General features: G+C 45.2%; 1 protein-coding gene across 2 annotated transcripts in view; it reads left to right on the top strand.

The window, feature by feature from the left end:
* The window catches only part of LOC311603192 (acyl-coenzyme A thioesterase 1), an 11,289-nt gene extending 290 nt beyond the window's left edge, over window positions 1-10,999 (top strand). Inside the window, exons 1-3 of one of the 2 annotated variants that reach the window (XM_084792121.1) lie at window positions 1-263; window positions 4,537-4,739; window positions 10,807-10,999. The exon at window positions 1-263 is cut by the window's left edge and continues 290 nt beyond it. In XM_084792121.1, the coding sequence (XP_084648247.1) occupies window positions 1-263; window positions 4,537-4,739; window positions 10,807-10,968 (628 nt within the window). In that variant the 3' untranslated portion in view covers window positions 10,969-10,999. Of the gene's footprint in view, window positions 264-4,536; window positions 4,740-6,876; window positions 7,792-10,806 lie in introns of those variants that run through there. The other variant, XM_084792120.1, reaches the window with a different exon arrangement.
* Window positions 11,000-18,562: the final 7,563 nt, after the last annotated feature.

Raw genomic sequence — 18,562 nt, 5'->3', positions numbered from 1 at the left:
GCCCGCGCTCGGCGGCAGCTTCGCGGGGCTCGAGCCCATGGGGCTGCTCTGGGCCATGGAGCCCGACAGGCCTTTCTGGCGTCTGGTCAAGCGCGACGTGCAGACGCCCTTCGTGGTGGAGCTGGAGGCGCTGGAGGGACACGAGCCCGAGGGCGGGCGGCAGCTGGCGAAGGCGGTGCACGAGCGTCACTTCATGGCCCCTGGGGTGAGGCGCGTGCCCGTGCGCGAGGGCCGGGTGCGCGCCACGCTCTTCCTGCCTCCAGGTGAGCTGCCCTTTGCTCAAAGTGCCCCTGTGGGAAAGGAGACAGAACTGGACTGGAAGAGGCCTGTTATGATGATGCTATTTCGCTGAAGCTGGTCCTTCAATTCCACTGCTAAGTTACAAGACTAATTTTACTGCTAAATTGCTTCCTTAAGTTTTAAGGAAAGGGACAAGACACTTATAATAATAAAATGAAAACTAGTAATAACAAACTGAGCACTTGGGGGGCAGGTGGATCTCTGAGTTTGATTGAGGCCAGCCTCATTTCATTAACATGTATGACATGTATACATTAACATGTATGACAACTAGCAGTTAAAGTAGGAGTCAGGCCTTTTTTCTGTTGACTGGTAATCTGAGATAGTTGCATAGTCTTACATGAATCTACAGAATATACTGCGCAGCTTCAAGAGTGACGACATTTTCAAAACCTATCATTCCAATTAATGTCAACTGAGAGAGTGAAAGTGTCCGTGCAGTTAGTCTGGGAAGCAATTCCGGTTTTTTTTTTGTTGTTGTTTTTTGTTTTTTTTTAGTAGGGAGATGAAAATGTATTTCTACCCTTTTGTGGCACGTGTCACAGAAAGCTTATTGCTTGGAAGTAGTCCAAGTGCCCCCCCCCCCCCAGTCCTGGAGTTGATGAATAAATTGAGGCACATTTCTAAAAGTCAAAGTAGTTGACCCACCGCTGTCAGCGTCTTGTGCTCGACCCCAGTTGAAATCATAAATAGGCAAACTCTGTGACCTGTAGTGCTCAGTAACAGGGAGCCACAGCAATGGGAGGCAGGAGCAGCATCTGGTGGCATCCATCTCCTAGTGTCACAGTCCTGCGGGCCTTGGGTGTCAGGTCCCTTAGCTTCTGGCCAAGACAAGGGTTAACAGCCTTAGGTCCAAGACCAATGCTACAGCCTTAGGTCCAAGACTGTGGCCATCTTTAGACCTGACAGCTGTCTGGAGTCTTCTGAGGAGCAGCAGTCCCTTCAAGCTTTTATTTGTCTTTGGTTTCTGCTCACCCACCACCCTCTCTTTCCACTTTTCATCCTCTCTCCCCTGGCTCCCCTTAAAATTGTTTGGTTGCTTCCTCAGCCAGCTGCCTGAACCCTTTCACAGCACAGGGACTGCTGCTGCCATGACAACTCAGGAAGCCTGCCCCCTTGCCTGCCAGGACTATGCTCAGGAGGAGGAGTTCCTGGCTGACACATTTGCCAGCTGCTTGGAAGTTGGGGTATCCATTCAGGAACCGGTGCCAGGCGCTGGGCACACAGCACCACACAGGACTGCTGAGTGGTGAGAGCAGCGGCCTGCCTTAGTGGTGTCACGGCTCGGTCTTCTAAGTCCTGCTGTCACGGCTGCTTCTGTTCTGTTGGCTCTGCCTCGCTGCTCCCTGCTGTCTTTATGTTACCAGCTCAGCCTGCATTGAAAGTAGGAAAGAAAAGACCACCCAAGATGCTGGACTGGTGTGTGTGTGTGTGTGTGTGTGTGTGTGTGTGTGTGTGTGTGTGTGTGTAGCATTAAAAAGAGTGTCTCCCAGGGGGCTTGTTTACGTAGTTAGAGATGGGTCATTTGATCAATTACAGCCTAGCCTCTTAGCACCAATCACAAACACTGAGATTTGTGTTTTAAACCAAAGGTAGATTTGCCTCCAGGTACAACTACTAGATGAGCAGGGGAATGCCCCCCCCCAAGACCCCCACACCTCCACACCACAGGGTGGAAATGGTTATAAGAAAAAGTCTAGCCGGGCGTGGTGGTGCACGCCTTTAATCCCAGCACTTGGGAAGCAGAGGCAGGCAGATCACTGTGAGTTCGAGGCCAGCCTGGTCTACAAAGTGAATCTAGGACAGCCAAAGCTAACACAGAAAGACCCTGTCTCAAAAAACCAAAAAGAAAAAGAAAAAATCTGGTATGAGTTGTTATACCTTTGGGAGCCATAACACCCAGCCACATTTTGTTTTGTTTTTAAAGATTTATTTATTTATTTATTTATTTATTTATTTATTAATTATGGATACAGTGATCTGCCTGCATGTACACCTACAGGCCAGAAGAGGGCATCAGATCACATTATAGATGGTTGTGAGTCACCATGTGGTTGCTGGGAATTGAACTTAGGACCTTTGGAAGAACAGTCAGTGCTCTTAACCTCTGAGCCATCTCTCCAGTCCCCCCAGCCAAGGTTTTTGTTAGTCATCTCGGAGTGTTCAGGGTGACTGGCTCTGGCACAGGGGTAGGCCACCTGATAGACCATTCTTTCTTTTCTTTTTTTAAATATTTATTTATTTATTTATTTATTTATTTATTGTATATGAATGCTTTATCTGCAGAAAAGGGCATCAGATCACATTGTAGATGGTTGTGAGCCACCATGTGGTCGCTGGAAATTGAACTCAGGACCTCTGGAAGAGCAGCCAGTGCTCTGAACTTCTGAGCCATCTCTCCAGCCCTAGACCATTATTTGTTTGTTCACAGTGGCTAAGACTGCAAAGAAGAGTTCAATGGATGTTGATTAGGGAATCAGATTGCCCTATCCCCATCTTTGATTATTAATAGGAAAATGGACACCAGAAGGAGAACACTAAGTTTATATTCTTCAATATAAACATAAGGAACTTATTAATACTAACATTGATTTTTGACAGAATTAAACAGTGCTTATCACATGCCCATGCCCAAGACATAGGTGGGACCACTCCCTCATATGCCTCAATTTCATTAATATACAATTCACGAGATAGGTAAACTAAAATATTTATGCATTTATTTATTTAGTGTATGTGTGGAGTACACATGTGGAGGTCAGAGATCAGTTTGCTTGAGTTCTTTCTCTTTCTATCATGTGGATTCTGGGGATTGAACTCAGGTCATCAGGTTTGACAGCAAGTGCCTTGCTAGCCAAGAACAAACTAAGTAAGGCACACATATAAGCCGTGATGATACCAAGGACATCAATGCCTGAAATCCACAGTAGTGCAGAAGAACGGACAGGCAAAAGTGGGGCTTTCTGCTGCCTACGGGGTGTCTGCTGAGAGTCTAAATTGGGGTTCTCTAGAGGAATAGAGTTGACAGAATATATATTGTGAAGGAAGCTGTTCCAATTCACTAGGGCCTATGTAGTCCAATAATGGCTGAGAACATAGCAGTTGCTCCTCAGCCATCCCACCGAATGATGACAGCTTCTGGGATTCCTAAGTGGCCATGTTGGAAGACCAGAGAATCTGGGTTTCCAGTGTCAGCCGAGGTGACAGCAGCAGGTGAGATCCGCTTACCAGCACACAGAGAGCAGACACACAAAGCAGGACCGCCTTCTGCTCAGACTGCCTGGCGTCTGGACTGCCAGCAGAAGGCACTGCCCACCGTGGGGGAGAGATCTTTTCTCCTCAGTTAATCCTTTCTGGAAATGTGCAGAGGTGTGTGTCTTATTGACTCTGTACCTGATTAGCTATACCACTGAGTTATTGTTTAAATTGGACATGTGAAAGACAAAGCCCTCAAATAAAACAGTGAAAATATTTAGGACACAAAAACCTACAGAATAAACATGCAGCCGTTGAGTCTATGTCCACTCACTGAACAGAATGCATTTGAGATTCATGGGATCTTCTACCCATCAGGCCTTTTGTTTCTTCATAATACACCATTTTATGGATGTAGCACAGTTTGCATCCATTCACCGGCTGAAGGACAAGTGCGTTTGTTTGCGGTTTGGAGATTGTGAATAAAGTTGCTACAAACACCCGAATGCAAGCTCTAGTGTGAGCACAGTTTTTTTTTTTCATTTTTCATTCATTTCATTCATACTTCACTCAAACTTATATGGTTATGTGTAGGTGTGACTTTGTGAGCAACCGCTTGCTGGTTTCTGCATTTGTTTTGTATCACACCAGCATCATGTGATGGTTTCTGGCTGCAGCGCACTGTCAGTGGCAGTCGGCATTGTCCAGTTTGGAGGACGGAAAAGGACAGCATTTGTATTGTTGTCGCAAAGGTGGTTGTTGCGTATATGTGTTCTGGGTCATGCATGCTAGGCACAGATTTTTCCCTGTCTTCTAAGTGTCCCCTTGATGTCTTTGTAAACACCTGTGGAGCTTTGAGGCTTTGGGTATGGAAGGGGATTATGGACTTAACCCAGGCTACTCTCTAGGTGCTTGAAGACAGGCTGTCCTCCAGTATTTCTCACTGTGTTGAAAACCTTGTCATCCTCACATAAGCAAGAAATGCCTTTGATGCTACTGCAAATAGATTTTCAGTAACACTTAGTTTTACTTTCTCCCCAGAACCTGGGCCCTATCCTGGGATCATAGACCTTTTCGGAGTTGGAGGTGGCCTGCTGGAGTACCGGGCTAGTCTGCTGGCTGGGAAGGGCTTTGCTGTGATGGCTCTGGCTTATTATAACTACGACGACCTCCCCAAGAGCATGGAAGCCATGCACATGGAGTACTTTGAGGAAGCTGTGAACTACCTGCGTAGCCACCCTGAGGTGAGATTCCCCCCAAAGTTTTATCGGCTCCCTATCAGACCTCCTCACGTGTGCGCTTCATTTCACAGAACGAGTGAATTGATGACAGCCTCTCTGTTTCACAAAGAGCCCAAGCCCATGTGGGATACCCCGTTTTGATACAAAGGGGGGGGGGGGAGTAGGGCCATGCCCAGCCAGTGCCAGTGTTCCTGTGTCCCAGAGCCCTGTGGGAGCAGGAGACCGGGGTGTGCTGGGCTTTCTAGATTAAGCATAGTACAGGCTGGGGTGGAAATAGCCCCTGCTTGTTTTATAATTTTACAATCAGAACTTAATGTGGCTCAAAGCACTGGCGTTCTTAGAGAAGTGGAGACAGTGTAGGATGCATCTAGAGAGAAGTTTGAGAATAGATTTTGCCAATTTCCCACTCCGACTCTGGCACTTCTATTTTCTCTTTGATAAGTAGATATCGTAGTTTCATCTTTGCTGCTGTGACTGAAAATAAAAATACCCTGACAAAAGCAACCCGTGGAGAAAACGCTTAACTCACGGTTCCGGCGTATGGTCCGTCAGAGCAGGAGGTCACAGAGGCAGAGTGTGAATCACAGTCATCACATTCCTAATTGGATCGGAGAGCCAGGTCCACGCATTCTAATTCTCAACTGCTTCTTCCAGTTTTACACAGCCTAGAGCCAGGGCCAAGAAATAGTGCTACCTACATTCAGGGTGGGCATTTCCAGCTTACTTAATGAAATTAAAAATTCCCTCAAAAGTATGCCTATAGGGCAACCCAGCCATCTCTGAAATTCCCTTACCAGGTAAGTCTACATTGTGTCAAGTTGATAATAAAAACATCGTAGTTGGGTAATTAAAACATCATTTGATCATGTTAGTGCCTTAATGAGGAGTAACATTTAACAGTGATCAGTGGTACTGTTGCCAGATGGGAGGGGGAGGAAGTATAGGAAGGAGGAGGAAGAGAGAGAGAAAGAGAAAGTGAGAGGTCAGCCAAAGGCCTTTTGCTTATAGCCCAGAGGACACTGGGTTCCAGGGCAGGCGCAGTCCTTGTGGATGGTGCCAACCCAAACCACGCAGAGGGCACCAAGGAGGGGATGGACGAAAGGACAGTACAGCAAACACCTGTCTTATAGTTTCTATTGCTTTGAACAAACACGATGATCAAAAAGCAAGTTTGGGGAGGAAAGGGTTTATTCAGCTTACACGTCCACATTGTAGCCCATTACTGAAGGGAGCCAGGACAGGAACTCAAGCAGGGCAGGAACCTGGAGGCAGGAGCTGATGCAGAGGCCATGGAGGGGGCTGCCTACCGAGGCTTGCTTAGCCTGCTTTCTTACAGAACCCAGGACCACCAGCCCAGGGGAGGCCCCACCCATAATGGGCTGGGCCCTCCCCATTGGTCACTAATTTTAAAATGCCTTACATCTGGATCTCACGGAGGCATCTCCTCAGCTTTCCTCTCAAGTTGACACAAAACCAGCCAGTACAGCATCTTTCCACCTTCTGCAGGGAAGCAGGAGAGAGAACAAAGTCATGACTAGCAAGGCTGCGGGCACAGGACTGTGAGGAAGTAAAAGAGTCCGGAGCAGGGATGACCTGAGGACACCCAGCAGAGAGAAGTTTATAGGGGAGGAGGCTGAAAGTAAGCATGGGAGGCCAGCCCTGGAGAAGGTTAGTGGACAGCACCCCAAACACAAGCAGAGGGTGACTGCTGAGATCACATGGGGGCATCTGAGAGCTCGCGCTGCCGTGGGAACAGGTACGTTGTGGGTTGAGAAAACGAGGCATTCCTGCTGCAGCTTCTGTTTCCTCAGCGCAGTGTGAGAAGCTGGCGGTGGAGCGGCATGTGGGGACCAGAGAGGCTGAGGGGGGAGGAGAGGATGTGAGGTGGTCCTTTGGAGAAGTGGAAAGCAAAACACCAGTGCTGTGCGGCAGGACGGATGGCGCGCATCGGCGCTCATGTCAAGCAAGATCAGTCCTTAGTTCCTTGTGTCCGTTGTCTCAATATGGCAAAGGAAGGCATGCTGGTTTCAAACAGAGTCTAGATGTAGGCCCCAGTCTATTTGGCTTTTTGATTGGACCTACTCACTGTTCAATACTTTTCCTGAATTAAGCCTCCATTTTTCATTTGTTTCTTTCTCAGGTAAAAGGACCAGGAATTGGGCTGCTTGGGATTTCCAAAGGGGGCGAACTTGGCCTTGCTATGGCCTCCTTCCTGGAGGGCATCACAGCTGCCGTGGTCATCAATGGCTCTGTGGCTGCTGTTGGGAACACCATATACTACAAGGACGAGACTATACCCCCTGTGACTATCCTGAGAGATCGGGTCAAAATGACCAAAGACGGCCTCAAGGATGTGGTAGATGCTCTGCAAAGCCCATTGGTAGAAGAGAAGAGCTTCATCCCCGTGGAAAGGTCTGACGCGACCTTCCTGTTCCTCGTGGGTCAGGATGACCACAACTGGAAGAGCGAGTTCTATGCCAGTGAGATCTCCAAACGCTTACAGGCCCATGGGAAGGAGAAGCCCCAGGTCATCTGCTACCCGGAAGCGGGGCACTATATTGAGCCCCCCTACTTCCCACTGTGCAAGGCCGGCCTGCACCTCCTGGTGGGTGCTAATATCACCTTTGGAGGGGAGCCTAAGCCTCATGCCATGGCCCAGTTGGACACGTGGCAGCAACTCCAGACTTTCTTCTACAAGCAGTTGGGTAGTAAGAGTTAGGGGGGGTGTCTCCTAAAATATAAGCCACTAAATGATGGTTTTGGGGAAAGAGTTCACATACGTTGTAAGAATGTCAGTTCAGACTACTTCACCTGAACATATAATTCCTTTAGTTTACATTTTTTAAAAATTAATATTACTACCAAAATGGTGCTTATTCAAGGGCTAGTAGGTCCTTGCCTACCTTGTGCAAGTCCCTGGGTTCAATCCAATGTGGTATTAAAAAAGCAAGCAAATGTTATATGGAAACTGTACCTATTCAAGAAATAATGCTCGGAATAAAAAGGAAACCCTGAGTAGCCACACCAATGTGTAATTAAATATTGTGTCCTTCAATTCTTGGGCCAGTGTTTTCACTCTCATCTTCCTTCAAGAAGTGGCTTTGAGGTGACTTGGGGCCTCCTTTTCAGATGCATAAGACATGCATAGGCAGCAGAGAAAAGAAGGTCTTTTTGCACACATATCCAACAAGAACATCAATTTCACAAAATGACAAGAAAAGAACCCTCTTCGCGTGATGAGCTCTATGTCACGGGGCAGATGGGGATGATGAGCGTCTAGTCCAGGAAGCAACAGAGCAGATGGGGAAGGAAGCAGATTCTAGGAGCCCCATGTTGTGTCACCCTCAGACCTGTCTGGGAGGCAAGGAAAAGAATGTGTGTGAGCAGACACTCTCATGCCCACACGTTTAGTGCGTGAGCAGACACTCTCATCCCCACACATTTAGTGCGTGAGCAGACACTCTCATCCCCACACATTGAGGCCACAGCAAACCGCCAGGCAGCTAATGATCATTTAAGACTTCAGTTTATAAAAAGAACTAGTTGGATTTCTGGAGCCCCTACACTCTATACTGATGCAAATTAATCAGGAAAACCAGATTATAAGTCAGGAGAAGTACATAAATTGGTCCAGAGCCCTTATGATTCAGCCCAAAATTCAGAATTATATGCCTTTCTTATGGTATTATTAGATTTTCCTGAGTCTCTTAATATAGTTACTGACTCATAATAAGCAGAAAGAGTTGTTTTGTGTATTGAAACCACCGAACCCTTCCAGATGGTTCAGAATTAACTTCTCTATTTATTCAACTACAAGTAATCAGAAGTAGAAATCATCCATTGTATATAACACATATCAGACCCCAAATGGATCTACCAGGACCTCTAACATAAGTTAATCATGACATTGATCAGCTATTAATAGGAAGTGTGCTAGAAGCCTCAGAGCTTCATAAGAAAGGTTTGAAGGAAGCTTTTTTCTCTCACGTGGCAACAAGCCAAGGAAATTATAAAGCAGTGTCCTACTTGTTCTTTGTATAGCCGAACTCCATTACCTGCAGGAAGGAACCCAAAAGGTATCCAAAGAAATGACATTTGGCAAATGGATGTGTTTCATTTTGTACGGTTTAGAAAATTAAAGTATGTGCACCATACCATAGATATATATTCGGGATTTCAATGGGCAACTGCTCTAAATTCTGAAAAGGCAGGTTGTGAATTACACACTTATTGGAAGTTATTATGGAGATACCTGTACAAACTAAGACTGACAATGCTCCCAGGTGCAGTGGCACACACGCCTGTAACCCCAGCACTCAGGAGGCAGAGGCAGATGGATCACTGTGAGTTTGAGGCCAACCTGGTCCAGGACAGGAGTGAGTCCAGGACAGCCAAGGCTACACAGAGAAACCCTGTCCTGAAAAACAAAACAAAACAAACAACAACAACAACAACAAAAACCTAACAATGCCCCAGCATATGTCTCCAGTAAAATAAAACAACTTTTGCACATTACAACTGAAAGCATATTACGGGTATACCACACGATCCTACAGGACAAGCAGTTATAGGAAGATCCAATTGCACTTTAAAAGATATGCTTAATAAACAGAAAAGAGTAATAAAGGTACCCAGAGAGAGATTGCATAGTGCTTTATTAACGCTAAAATTTTTAAATACTAATGAGAAAGGAACAACAGCTGTGGAGAGACATTGGATAGTGGAAAAAACAGCTAAATTAAATCAGCCCGCATTTTTGTTGTTGTTTTGTTTTTCGAGACAAGGTTTGTCTGTGTAGCCTTGGCTGTCCTGGACTCGCTTTTGTAGACCAGGCTGGCCTCGAACTCACAAAGATCCACCTGCCTCTGCCTCCCGAGTGCTGGCAGTGGGCATGTTTTAAAAGATGTGTTGACCTCAGAATGGAAACTGGGAAATGTGTTACATTGGGGAAGAGGTTTTGTCTTTGTTTTCACAGGAGAAGAAAAGCCGTGGGTAATATCAAGGTTGAGAAAGGGACTCCTTTAATCCCAGCACTTGGGAGGCAGAGATAGACGGACTGCTATGAGTTCGAGACCAGCCTGGTCTACAAAGCGAGTCCAGGACAGGCAGGGCTACACAGAGAAACCCTGTCTCAAACAAGCAAAGAGAGTAGATTAGAATAATAGAGACTTCCTGAATAAGGAGAGGCAATAGTTCATCAGACAGCCTGGCCATTCAGTCCAAACTAACTTATACAGACTAGCAAATACCTTTCATTTGATCTGGCATGAAATGATAAAAAATAAAAAAATATTAAGACCATTGAATGATAATTTACCGAAGGCACACTTGCCTTGCAGGCATGAAATGAAAAGTATGTTTTCTTAAACCACATATCTTAGTTCCATGTTAGAATGTTAGACTGTAGATTGCCATGTGGCCCATACCATCCTGGACATCAGGTTCTGAGTTTTCTTTTTAAATAAAAGGAATATTATCATTGTTTGTTATTAAAAACACAGTTAAGAAATTTAAAATGTTTTAAGTAAGTTCAAGGAGTTACTGTAGTTCAAAGTTGTTTTCTAACTCTCTGAAAGTTGGAGTAATTTGGAGCTAAGATAAAATATTTGAGCAGGGTAGTGGTAGCTCAGTGCCTTTAATCCCAGCAGAGAGGCAGATCTCTATACATTGGTTGTTTTCTAAATTCCAGCCTTACAATGAACAGGGTGGTGGTTGTGCACACCTTTAATCCCAGCACTTGGGAAGCAGAGGCAGGCACATAAGAATGACAGTGATTTAAATTTAAAAGCTGCTTGCCAAAGGCAGGCTGAAATTCAAAGTGAATGTCCTTCATGATCTAAAAATAAATAGCCTAAACCTTGAATAAGAGAGAGAGAGAGAGAGAGAGAGAGAGAGAGAGAGAGAGAGAGAGAGAGAGAGAAATGGGAAACTTCAATTTAAATTTCAACTGAAAGATACCTTTTCTGTCACCAAAAAACCTTTTGCCCTAGCAAAGATATAACCTGCTATAAACGGGAACCACGGCCCCCAGAGTGATGGTTGGGATAGGGTTTTGTTTTTATCTTTCCAGAATAAAAGCATTCAACCTGGAGAAGCTGGAGGCCGCTGGCCAAGTGAAACATCTGAAGAAAAAGGACAGCTCATCAAGAGAAAATGTCCCAAGGAAAAGAGTAAATTGGCCAAGTGCTGTCACCCACCTCCCTCTTGCCTTTGCTACCCTCTACATACATAAGTGGTAAATGGCCTTTATGTGGTCCCAGTTGAATGAAAAGTTAAAGATGGCGTTGGGGTTGGAGCCTCTCTCCTTCTCTAAACCCATGCTTGCTTGTTGAAGGAAAATCCAAAATGTCGGTCTCATATCAGAAGAGCCACCTGGTATGGGACACACAGAGAAAACAAAAAAAAAATAAAGGATTGTTCTATTGCCACTGATCGCACAATCTTTTGATTTTCATTTGACTCCCTAAAACTTTTCTTAAGGTATAAATATTATCTCAAAATCTAGATGATTCTTTGGTGATACTAGAAGTCATACAGAGTATTAACTAATTCTAGAAATAAGCTTCTTCTAGCTTCCTGTGTGTATGTTCAGGTTTGAGTCTGAAGCAAGTAACCAGAAGCAAAGCATGTGTCCCTTGCATGTACTCAGTAGATTATGGGCCGCAAACCTTTCTGAGAGCTGCTAAATATGACATTTACAATGTTTAAGTTTTCTACTACTCCTAACAGTAACATTTTAGGTCTCCAAGAAGATTAAGGGATGTGTGTGCTCAATCCTGAATCCACCTGGGTTGTGGTAAGGCTACCACTGAGCAAAACTGCCCCATGCCTCTTCTGCTGCCAGGTTTTTAGCAAACAGCGGGCACCTGTGGGTTGACCTAGACCTGTTCTACCTAGACAGGATCACCACTAAACTAATGAACACCACCCAGAGATCACCTTCAGACTATCAACTGCTCAGGACATTCGAATTCTGAGTTCATAGGAAACTGACATAAACATTTTACAGGACTTTGAAATAAAAAAAAATACTCAATCCTAAAACTGACAAATACAACCAAGCCGGACACTGTGGTAAACTTGGTAGAAACAGCTTCATTATTGGAAATAGTTTTACTGTGTGAGAGTTAAAGTATTTCCTTCCTAACTAAAAAAGGGGGGGGATATAGAAATAACATAGGGATCATAGGAAAGAAAGGTAGATTATTGAATCCATTCTTAAACTATAGAGCTACTACTAGCCAAAAATCTTACATTGGTATAGATCTTTGTATATTGATACAAATTAAGGTTATATTTGGTTACATTGATATAGATCTTTATATATTGATACAGGTTATATTTTGGTATACCTAGATAGTTCTTAAAATGCAATGTGAAATTCTTTTTGAATCTTTTTGAAAGATACTATCACAAACTGTTTAGAATAATTAAGAAATGCAAGTTACTAGTCAATCAAACTTATGATCTTGTTAGGTACTAGGTTAGTTAACTACAGAATTATACTTCCTAGGTTGAACAGATGTAAATAGCTATAAGCAAGCAATTCAGACATACTAGAGATAGGTAGGCCATCAAAAACCTCAGAGATCTACAGAATATGGCAATCAAAGATTTTTTTTTTTAAATTATTAACTTAAGGCTTTTTTGACAATGAGACACGTCAGCTTCTGGCAGCACACCTACGCTACTTCAAAGAAGATGAGGGGCATCAAAGAACCTTCATATGGAGTTTGCTTCAGATGTGGTAAAGCTAGCCACAGGACCAAAAAAACTTTCCTCACCTCAATTGCTGACAGTATGCTGTCCAAGCTGTGGACAAGCAGGGCACAAAAGGAGTTAACTGCTGAATTCAGCCTGGAAAGTTAGACAAGACCTTCATAATTCCTGTTTCACTGATGCTGCTGGTTCGTCCTGCTGCTGCATTTGCTGTTGCTGGGCTGCTGGGCTGCTGGGCCGCTGGGCCGCTGGGTCGCTGGGTATCCTGACTGTGAAGATTGTTCTTGCCCCCAAGAAACTAGGTTCCTAAACAGCAGGAAGTAGCTAAAGAGAACTACAACCCTTTTTCTCTCCTACCTAGTGTTGGGGGGCATTAGGGTGGATAAGGGCTGGAAGGGAGGTAAAGATATAAGAACCCCATTAAAATAGTTAAAGACACAAGGGCCTCGTCTTAAAGGTAAGGCTAGAAGAAGTAAGCTTTCTCCAGGCAAATGCATAGATCCAAATGGTTATACATCAGCCTTGAAGGAGGAGGGTCTGGAATAGCTGACGACAAGGAATGTGACACGATAGTCTCCTCTGAGGAGAAGATTTAGAGTTTAAAGCTTGGAGTTGAGAGATGAAGGAAGAAACCACTGTAACTTCTGGGCTGTTTGTCCTGGCTTTCATGAAAGAAACCAGGGCACGCAGGGAGCGTTCAGTAAGCCTCCCCCATGCCACATCCAAGGAGTTCTCTACACGTGGAGGAAGCAGAAGGACACATTGCTTATCCCTCTCCCTAAGTCACCTCACAGTGACAAGGAGGAGAGGATGTGGCAGGTGGAGGCTACCAGAGCCACTGAGGGGGCGGGTCCTGGGAAGCGGCCCAGGGCCCCTGTGGGAGACCCAGTGCCTCACACAGCCCGACTCTGGGAACTCTAGACTGCAGGAGCCATTAGGATTAAGGCAGAAGGTCAAACTGACGAGACTGAGTCGGGAGAGAGAGTCTTATCTGAGGCGCTGCTGCAATGGGACTCGGGAAGCTGCTTTTTATCTGATGACCATGGAGGTCTCCAGGACCCTGTGTTAGGAGACGTGAGAACAGCTGCCGTCGAGGAATCAGGCCTTTAACCAGTTTGAGGTGGGCTGTCCCACAGTCCAGTTTACTCCTCACCAAGATGAAGAGACCCGGCATTACATTTCCTCCAGAGGTTCACACCCTGGCTTCTGAACGCTTAGAGCAGAGTGGTTGCTGGGAGAGAGGGCAGTGGTTGTGGCGAGCTCGGAACTACTGTAAGCCAACGCTCCACTCTGGTCATATGACCAATGCTTGACCCCGGCACCTGGGCAGCGTCCTTGTGATTTCATAACTTTACATCAGTGAAAGAAAGTCACCTGAGGAACACCTAACAGAGTCACTCTTCCAGCGTTCCGGAGGGAGTTGGAACTAGGGTAAAGTTCATGGCAAGCTCTCAACTGGGTAACGTCTTTTCAAAGCTCTGGGAAGTGAGCCAACAAGAGGATCAGCAGGACGCTGTCTTTGCACCCAGGCAGCCAGTGGCTGTGTGAAAGCCCCACCTTCCATTTAAGCCACCCTCTCTGAATGGGGGTGTCCCCCTTGAAGGACAAAGGCTAAGGCTACATAAAGGGAGAGACACAGGACGTTGTTTCTTATTTCAATATCAGATTTCTCAGAAGCCACTGCATGCCCAAGTCCAGAGGCTTCTGATAAAAAACAGTCGTGAGCTTCAGGGTAATTTAAACCAGTGATCAGGACAATGTGAGCCCTTAGAAACCTCAGTCTGCTGGGCAAATCTGAGATAGAGGATGTGGAGGAGGAAGGGTCTGAGGAGGTCAGGCTCTGTCAACCCTGCTGTGTGGACAGAGAGCACCAAAAATCCCCCGTGGGCACTTCACTCCCAGGGGCTCTTGTGTTCAGTTACTCATCTTTCTAAACGTTTGACTTTGAAATCATTTTATACTTACACAAATCTTGGAGAGAGGGGGGAAAAAACCTTAGAGGCTTGGACACCGTTCACAGAGCTTCCAATTCTCCCAACAATAGATGGATCAGCTAGTAAAGACCTGCCATCAATGCCAGTCCCTGGGACCCTCTGACCTCCACGTGGTGCTGTGGTACCTACATGCCAACATACAACTTTTGCAACCTTTCCCCATTCTCACAGTGTGCTTAGGTCTGTGTACATGAGCAGTTACAGTAGGAGAGAGACTCCTCCTATCAAGAAACCTTGAGAGATTATTGGGTATTCTGTTTTGTTTTGTTTTTTGTCTGTTTGTTTTTGTTTTTGTTTGGTTTTTCGAGACAGGGTTTCTTTGTGTAGCCTTGGCTGTCCTGGACTCACTTTGTAGACCAGGCTGGCCTCGAACTCACAGTGATCCTCTGCCTCTGCCTCCCCAGTGCTGGGATTAAAGGCATGCGCCACCGCGCCCAGCATCTTGGGCATTCTTACATGAAGAGGGAGTGGCCAATGAGGGGTGGCAATTTCTTCTTTCGTCTCTATGGTGATTAAAGAATTATAAAGGCTGGAGAGGTGGCTCAGCAGTTAGGAGCACTGACTGCTCCTCCAGAGGCCCCAGCTACCAGCTACCAGCATACGATCTGATGCTTTCTTCTGGCATACAGGTGTACATGCAGATAGAGCACACATTCACATTAAATAAATAATAAATCTGTTTAGAAGAAGAATTATGTGAGAATTGTAAAGTCCATCAGAGCATCAAGAGTGATGAATATTCAGACTCAGCCATCTAATCTTACTATTCATTGTTGGAGCCTGAAAGGGAAAAAACAAACAAACAAACAAACAAACAAACACTGTTAGAGGAGATCAAAGGGTTCAGTTAGTCTGCAAAGTGATGGGTTTTGCTGAGAGAGATGAATATGGGATTCTGTTTGTTCACAGTACTACAGGAGGCCTATGGTTTGGAAGCAGCCCAAACGCCCAGCAGCAACTGAGTGGAGTGGAAGGAGGTGCATCTCCAGCTGTCAAAGGAATTGAGCCACCGCTGTAAGAATCATCACAAGCAGCCCGCAAAGCTGTTGGAGGGAACAACCAAATCCCAAGACAGCAGTCTACTATCATCCATTGGGATAAGATCCACAGTGTAGATGAGAGAAAGTGTTTAAAGTATGCCTGTAAATGGTGATATGATGAAGACAGCCAAGAGGTGTCCTTACACACTCTGGATGGGCTGAAGGATGCACAGGGCAGAACCCAGTGGCATCTAGTATGGTCCCGACTGTTCCTTAGCAGACTACTGTTCATCTGTGCCACCTCATCTAGCTATGTGAACATAGTTTCTCGTTCCTCATGGGTAAATACCTAACTAGAGTGAGGCAGCTGAGTCTTTGCCTCACATTGTTTGCCTCTGTGAGCCCACTGTCCTCTGGTTTCTCTAGACTGCGTGGTTTTACACAACACCGGCTTTGTGTAATGTTTCTGTTGAGTGCTTCTGCTTGCTCTGCATCCTCAGGGACAGCCCACATTGTCCTGTTTGTGTGACAGGGCAGGACAGTGGCTTTGTTGTTGTTGTAGTTCATTTGTAAAATATTTTCAATGTTAAAAATACTGAGTATTCTTTGCAAATATCCCTGAGATCTGAGGTTCTGCGTAACAAATCTCTAGTTGAAGGGAGAAAGGAGCATAGCAGGGTACTGTGATGTTGTTTAAGTAGAACACAACTCATTAATTTAAGCCTAAGAACCTGAACTTAATCTTAACTTGATCTAAATGGCAATTTGCAGACAAAATGACTTCTGATGTGCTAAAAAGCGACAGCAGGTGCAAACAGAGGAGCCATAGTTATGCTAGGAACTAAAGTAAGTCTCAAGGAGGGCTATAGAGTTTTAGCAGGTTAAGCAGGTTACAACAGTTCAGATTCCCAGCACCCAAGTGGTGACTCACAATCATCTGGAATTCCAGTTCTGGAAGGAATCTGAAACTTTCTCTGGTCTCCATGGGCGCCAGGGGACACAAGTGTTGCACAGATATAAATGCAGCAATAACTTAAAAAATAATAAAAGTGGGGCTGGAGCTATGGCTCAATGGTTAAAATCACTGGCTGTTCTTCCAGAGGTCCTGAGTTCAATTCCCAGCAACCACATGGTAGCTTATAACCATCTATAATGAGATCTGGTGCCCTCTCCTGGTGGCCAGGCACACCAGCAGAGCACTGTATACATAATAAACAAATAAATATTTTAAAACAATACTAATAAAAGTAAAAGAGGTAGATTTGAAAGTTCTTAGAATCAAATTGAAGTCTCCTGTGCCACCATCGCCTTGCAAGGGTTGCTTATCTTATGTAACGGTCCCTTTTCCCCTGAGAATCTTTCCCTTGCTTCAGTATCCTTGTACATAATCAATTTGCAGCGGCAGGAAGTTTCATTACACTGCCATTCTACTCCAAATGCAGACAGATACTCTCTGGAGACTCTGTGACTGTCACTTAGGTTGACACTTGCTATGTGGTGATCCCTCTGTAAAATAACACAGTCCCTTTCCCTGCTACAGATGGGAGGGGATGCTGTAGTGGGATATTATCTCCATGGAGACATGGACCATGGGAAGGGAGAGAGGCAGCGGTCAGGGGACTCAGTTGCACACAAAGCCCTGCTCAGTTAGCTCTCAGGGACTATGGGGGAGCGGCCTTAAATTTCTCCTTGGAAAGCTTTGCAACATTTCAACTGTTAATGATAAAGAGGCCGAGCACTGATAAGCCAGGCAACATATTTAACTGTTGACTTTTAGGATAAGAGAACACAGGAGGGAAGCAGATCACAGCAATGAGACTGAGTCTTAAGTTGCTCACCTTCAATGTGACTGCAAGAATTAAACGCTGTATGTCTGCGTTTGCTAAGCGTGGCTATCTCCATGACTTAGATCACGCGACGGAGAGCATCTACCAAAATGTCTCAACTTTTCATTAAAACATAGAAAAGCTGATGACACCATCTCCCCAAAGATTTGCATCTAAATCCTCCCCTTCCAAACTGCCAGAGGCAGAATTATGGTAGAGCATTAGACGGTGTTGGCAATGCACAGTGGGAGTTGGTAAAAACATTTACTTTAGCTTCTGTTTCTACAGAAGTTGTTTGGCCGAGCAATCTGGCCCTGATTACTGGTATTCTAACAAAATTACGAAAGCCATCGATAGGCTACCTCTCGGTACTCAAACTTCCAAGTATCAGCTGCAAGTGGGGTAAAAGTCAGGGCAAGCGCTCAACTAGGTAATTTACACAGTTCAAGGTAATGGGCTGTGAGCCCTCAAAGGGTTACCAGAGGCCCTGATGTACCCAGAGACTACTCTAAAAACAAAGCCTTTCACGTAAGCTAACCTACCTAAATGTAGAGAGCCTTCCTCTAAGAACTAAGGACAAGGCCAGATAACATTAAATTCATGTATAAGGTATTAATGGTATATTGGTCTGTAAAAGGAAACTTTACTTGCCTGTGTCAGTTGTTGTCTAGGAGGCTTACTGCCTCCTTCTGCTATCCTACGCCTAGTCCTAGAAGCTTCTAGACTCTGTACAGTCTAACCTAGGCCTGGAATGTTTTCAGCCTGAGAATTACTGATGAATAAACTCCACCTTTTTTTGTTGTTGTTGTTCTGTGCATATAGCTGGCTGGTAGAACTCAACTGTTCTGGCTCAAACTCCTCTCCCAGCTGACTTGTTCAATCTGGCTTCTCTCCCAGCCTCTGAATTGCCTCAAACTAACTCCAGCAATCCTTTCTAATCTTCTGGCTCCTCGTTCTCTGGATTGTTCTGTCTTCACCTGTGTCTAGCTTTCTCTCATTCTGTCTGTCTGTAAAGCTCTCTGCAAGCCTCTCTCTGTAGGACCCTCCACATAAAACTGCCTCCTCTGTCTCTGCCTCTCTGTCTGTCTCTGTCTATGTCTCTATCTCTGTCTCTCTCTGCTCTGCCCCTTAAGCAGCTTCCCTTTCCTCTTTCTTCTCATGAGAGTTGGCCGTATCCTATTCTGTCAAATCTTCTCTGATTCATCACTTTTTTCTGCCACTCAATTAGACATCACTTTCAAACCTAGGTGCTTCCTTCTACAAACTAACTTTGCCTTCATTGTTTGGGATTAAAGGGAGGTACCAGC

Source organism: Acomys minous, assembly GCF_964271855.1.
Source record: "Acomys minous genome assembly, chromosome: 8".
NCBI lineage: Eukaryota > Metazoa > Chordata > Mammalia > Rodentia > Muridae > Acomys > Acomys minous.
The sequence above is the reverse complement of the archived record's forward strand: the minus strand, read 5'-3'. Positions and strand labels throughout refer to the sequence as shown.